A 6000-nucleotide genomic window follows, 5' to 3' on the forward strand; every position below is an offset into this window, starting at 1 on the left:
CTTTACAAACACCAAACAGTTCAAAACTAATTCCATCCCTTTACCATTTTCCGAGTAAACAACTGCCCAACTGTCCATCTGGACACTGATGGATGACTGTCAAGATCCTCCTCCACGCTTCAGACCAGCTCCCCACACTTCAGCAACCAACAAGTGCCTTGGAGCTGCCCCTACACTACACATGTTCTCATGAACTCCTAACTATTATTACCAGTAGATTGACCAGAGCAGGATAGGTCACCCCTTGTGAGCCTTGTGAGGAAACCCAGGCAGACACAGGGAGAACACACCACACTCCTCACAGACAGTCACCCGGAGCGGGCTTTGAACCCACAACCTCCAGGTCCCTGGAGCTGTGTGACTGCAACACTACCTGCTGCACTACTGTACTGCCCTGGACATGGTGATAGAAAGTGTTAATAGTTGGTCATTTGTGAATATATATTTAAATAAATAATAAAAAATAAAACATATTTAACCTTCTGGGATAGGGAGTGGCTCCTTTGATTCCACTATGGCCTTGACTTTCTGTGGCAACTGAGGAAGGGTTCTTGCATCTAACCTGTAGCTCAATGTGGGACTGGCAATGTCCTGAAGTTCATCCATTTCCGACTGACCACCTCCAACAGCGATCAGGTTTACAGCCTCGTTTTTGAGCGTTCTGGCTGGACGGATGACACTGTCGTCGGATTTGCCTACAGTTGCCACCAGGAGGAACTGTTTAAAGCCCTGGGTGATGCGGCTGCCCACTGCAGTGTTGAAAAAGTGCTTCCGAGCATGTTCAATGGCATCCCCAATTTTCCGTAACCCTGTAGGTTTCAGCTGCAGATTCCGAATGGACGACACAATCTCTGTCTTAGTCTTATTGGTGTTTAACAGAAACTCCTCTTGAACACCCTCACCAAACTGTGCCAGGCCAACACGGTTAGTGTTCTTCCCCACATTCAGCTGATTGACCAATCTGGTCAACATAGTCCTGATCTGTTGAGACTCTTGTTTATTCGCTGTGCTGTCGACCAGGAAAAAGACATCTGCATACTTCAGGGAAACCGCTAATTTGGGAAAAGAGAGGAATTTTACAGTTATAGTCAAAACTGAATATCATCACTCCCTAGAGAAGAAAAACATATACTTGTTTTCTTTTTTTAATCTTTCCACATTTGAATACATAATTTGTCCTTTGCTCTTTAATGATAAACAGATCAATTAAAATGCTAATTAAATTATATCAAATAAAACTTTACATGAATTTACACTATATACCGTTTTCCTCTTCCTGTAAAGTCACCATTTTGGACAGCATTGAGGTATATTCTGACTAATTTTTTATCAGTTTCCTACCCTGTAAAAGATGTGTCAGTTAATAAAGTGTTATATTTACATAATATTTTATTTACAAAATGTTTAGCAACTGAATTTGTAATCTAAATTTAAAAATAAGTAAGATTTCTGCGTTTACATATCATTTTGAAAAGAGTATTGCAATTTATTAAATGATATTACATTACCTTATTTTACACTAATCCCTATGCAAATATAATTGCTATTTTCATCTGAAAATACAACTATTTTGAATGTGCGATGTATTAATACATACTGCCCATTGCCGTAATTCCACAGTAACCTATAGCTGTTTTTTTTTTGGTTTGTTTTGTTTTGTTTTTACAGGATATATTTAAGGAAGAAAACATCATTATAGAATAAATTGTAGATCTACAACAAAGTTAACAAGTCACTATCAGAGGCATTATTATAAACGCTACATTTATAAAATAAGAAAACAAGTAATGAAAATTAATTTCTGAAAAATGTACAATTATTTACTCAGTGAAGCAACCATAAATGTGCTAAGTATAAAAAAATATTATTCATTCATTATCTGTAAGCGCTTATCCAGTTCAGGGTCACGGTGGGTCCAGAGCCTACCTGGAATCATTGGGTGCAAGGCAGGAATACACCCTCAAGGGGGCGCCAGTCCTTCACAGGGCAACACCCACACATTCACTCACACACTCTGACACTTGAGTCGCCAGTCCACCTACCAACGTGTGTTTTTGGACTGTGGGAGGAAACCCACGCGGACACGGGGCGAACACACCACATTTCCCCACAAACAGTCACCCGGAGTGGGTCTTGAACCCACAACCTCCAGGTCCCTGGAGAGGTGTGACTGCGACGCTACCTGCTGCACCACTGTGCCGCCCAAAAAATTTATTATAGAACATTATTTTAAGTCTCTGATGAGTTTACAGCTAGCCCGAACAGTTTTGTTAAGCTAATATTGTATTGGTGTAGCAGCTAAAGCAGAACACATGATTTCACTTCCCTGCTCATGAAAGTGCATAAAAATTAAGAGTCCTAGAGCAAGACTCCAAATGAAATTCACCTACTACTGTAATCAGAGCTGCATGTTGTTCTGGATAAGAGCATCTGTTATGATAGCCATATACCTGGATTAAGGCAAAAGAAAAAAATATTTACCTCGCAGCTGGTCATCGACAGCAATGCATACTTTTCTGTGGAGGTCTTCAGCCAGTTCCTGCAGCTTTTGATAACTGTCAGAACTGAACAGGAATTCTTCATTGGGACTATTAGCAATAGCGTGTACTTGCATTAAATTAGCCTCTCCAGTCTTGACCACAAAGGTGATGACTCCTTGCATTCTGAGTTTTTGAGCAGGTTCCTCTACGGCGTCTGCTGACTCCCCATCTGTGATCACTACGGCTATGTGGGGCACGTTCTTTCGAAGTTGGCTGGAGTAGTTCTCTCGAATAAAGTCTAAGGCAAGTCCAGTGTTTGCATTGCCTTTTCTGTATCTGAGATTGTCCACCTTCCTCACCAGATCGACTTGGTCCACATACTCACCCAGCAGGAGTTCCTGATGCGGACTATCACTGTACTGGACAAGACCAACTCTCACCTTGTCAGGCTTTATATTCAGTCTCTCCACAAAGGCATGAAGAAATCGCTGTATCTCCACAAAGTTGGATTCTCCAATGGCGTCTGATGACTCCACAAGCAACACAATGTCTGAGGGTGCAACCTCACGGCATTCTAGGAGGAAAGAAAAAATATATAATTCCACTTCGGTTTGCAGTCAGTAGAACATTCACAGTAGTGTTGCTAACGCAAGCAAATGATTTCTGCATTAAATAAATAGTACTCTAGAGCTATTCAAAAACAGCTGTCCCTAGCCTTAACTGCTGAGGATTCCTGACATCCATTCTTGATCCATAAAAGTGAATCTCATATTATACAGATTCATTACAAATAGAGTGATATATTTCGATTATATACAGCATGTTGATGATTATGGCTTACAGCCAATGAAAACCCCAAAGTCATTATCTCAGAAAATTAGAATAATCAACACAAAACACTGTTCATTGTTTGTAAGCCATAATCATTAATATTTAAAAAGAAATAAATGCTTGCAAAAGTTTGTAATGAATAAATGAGTTTTACTTCTTGCATTGAATCACTTAAATAAATGAACTTGATGATATACTAATTTATTGAGGTGCATCTGTAACATAGGAAGAAAATGGCAGTTAAATTCCCTGTTGTTCTTGAAGAGGTAAAAGTAGTGTACTAGAAGCTGTGGGAAAGGCAATTGACTAAATTGCTGTTTTTGAAGCATGGCCTCTGGCATTTGCCCTGCAATGTAGATTTTGGATGGGGAAAGCTGCGAAAAATTCACAAGAGGTTCTGGACCATGGCTCTAAAAGAATACCAGGGGACATGCAGGCATCAACTGGGTGGACTGTGCTTACCTTGTGGCATTAGCAGGATCTCCCTCTCCACTGAGGTGCATAGCTCCTTTACAACATTCTGGGAGATGCCCTTAAGGGCAGCAAAGTCAGATACGCTGTACACATGCTGGTCATAAGGCTCAGTAGCTATGTTTTTCAGAAATGTCTCATCTGCCTCTTTGATTCCAATGGCATAGATAATGATCCCCTTCTGCCTCAGCTCCTCGACATATGGCTCTACTTCATCCTGAGAGTGTCCGTCTGTGATGACAACCGCAATCTGAGGTACCCTCTGTTTGACTCGACTTCCAGCCTTCTCAACAAAGTGTTCCTTTAGTAGGAAGGCCAGTCCTAGGCCAGTGTTGGTGCCTCCTGTTTTATATGGTAACCTACTGATATAGTCAAGAATATCATGCTTCTCCTCGAACGTGTTGAGCAGGAACTCAGTACGAGGTGTATCACTGTACTGGACCATTCCTATCTGCACTTTATTAGGAGCGATGTCAAAGTTGGACACTAATGAGGAAAGGAATTCCCGGATCTCCTGGAAGTTCTTAAGGCCAATGCTGGCCGAGCCATCCACTAAGAAAACTATATCAGCCACGGCTTCCTGTTTGCAAACTGCAAGGCGGAAAGGTTTATGAATGATTGTAATGACAAATTACTCAGTATGTTAAAGGGTACAATAAGACAATTGAGCTAGGTAATAACTGGTATTTTTGGCTAGCCTTTAGCCTGGGTCGCTCAGTGGATATTAGCACTCGCTAACCACTAGCCTGGGTACCTCCATTTATTTTAGCACACACTAATGGCTAGCCAGAGCTTCTTATTCAGCAGTCACTGTAAGTTACATTGAGCAGTAAATTTATTCTTGTACAGTCTCTTGTATATTCACTTGCTCCATTTCCCTGGTTCACTCATTACACTTACATAAAGGTTACATAGTGCAGTTTCTGCAGTGCTGAGCACAGGTATAGTAACAACAAAGGTTCTAATCTCACTATTTCAGGTCAGTGGAGCATCAAAATTATTTTGAAACTGTACATTAAAGGCAAAAATACTATTTTAATTGTGCTTTAATCAATTAAAATATTTGAACGTGTTTTTACAGTTTAAACCAAATGGCAAAAACTCAAATTTTAAATTAAATGTGTTAACAAGATGTTTGTTTTCTCTCTGCTATAGTTAGTCTTCTACTTGTTGGTATTTATCTTGAAGATTTAATCACATTTAGCCATAATATCAATATTAACCAATCAGTTTCTGAGGGTGGATGATTAAATCTGCAGTAGAGTTTATTGCACTGGTATTGAGCAGTGAACAGAATGTTGGACAGAATGCGTATAACCTACTAGCAAACACTTGGCAGCGCACATGGTGTCCTTAAAGTCGTGCACAGCTGTTCCAGAGCATTCCATTTTCTAAGGAGATTATACAAGGCCTATGTACAGCTGAAAAATGTGTGTTGACAATGAGTTCACCTTAAAGTCGATCATTTCAATTTTGACCGGTGTCAATGGAAACAGCCCTGCTTTAATCATGTATGTGGATGCTGAACATAATTTGTATTATTTAATTTCCATATTCCATAGATCAAGCGTATAACTGGCACTGCTTCTTACCAACTTCCTGGCCATGGCTGAGAAGAAAGCACGATGAGATGAGCAAGACCCGCAGCCACCCATGAATCCCCCCCATCTTCTGGTCAATCCTACTGCCCTGGAATAAATTCATTTACATTTCATTCAAGTTTATATACAGAGAAGTTAACTGAATTTCTCACAAAGCAGCAGTACAGAATTCCAGGTCCCAGGTGATTGTCACCGTGGCGACAGTGGCAGGATACAGTATTAAAAAAGTATTTGTGAATGTAACATCGTCAAAATCACCATCTTTAAAACCGTCTAAACCAAACCGTACACATACTTTTGGATACGATATTTTCACAAGAACAGAACAAATCAATGCACATGCTTTTGCATGGATGGAAAATATCATACAGTGATACAGTGATCATACATACATTCTTAAGCAGTTCATGTTGATATATAACAATATAGTACAATTCAAATACTATTAAAAAAATACAATAATTAATTAAAATAAACAAATAAATTAAAACCAATAGAAACATGACACATAACTAAATAAAATTAAAAATATTAACCTCTACAAAACCTCTGTATCTCATTTTTCCCCATTTTTGATTTTAAAAATGTAGCATTTTAATTACAAATCAACCAATAAG

General features: G+C 39.4%; 1 protein-coding gene across 1 annotated transcript in view; it reads right to left on the reverse strand.

Annotated features, from left to right (window-relative positions):
• Positions 1-5450, reverse strand: part of LOC136705835 (collagen alpha-6(VI) chain) — a 37109-nt gene extending 31659 nt beyond the window's left edge. Inside the window, exons 1-4 of the mRNA XM_066679627.1 lie at positions 5375-5450; positions 3774-4373; positions 2482-3054; positions 480-1052 (exon numbers count right to left, since the gene is read on the reverse strand). Coding sequence (XP_066535724.1) covers positions 480-1052; positions 2482-3054; positions 3774-4373; positions 5375-5450 — 1822 coding nt within the window. The remainder of the gene's footprint in view (positions 1-479; positions 1053-2481; positions 3055-3773; positions 4374-5374) is intronic.
• Positions 5451-6000: the final 550 nt, after the last annotated feature.

The sequence above is a fragment of the Hoplias malabaricus genome, chromosome 8 (assembly GCF_029633855.1).
Source record: "Hoplias malabaricus isolate fHopMal1 chromosome 8, fHopMal1.hap1, whole genome shotgun sequence".
Lineage (NCBI taxonomy): Eukaryota > Metazoa > Chordata > Actinopteri > Characiformes > Erythrinidae > Hoplias > Hoplias malabaricus.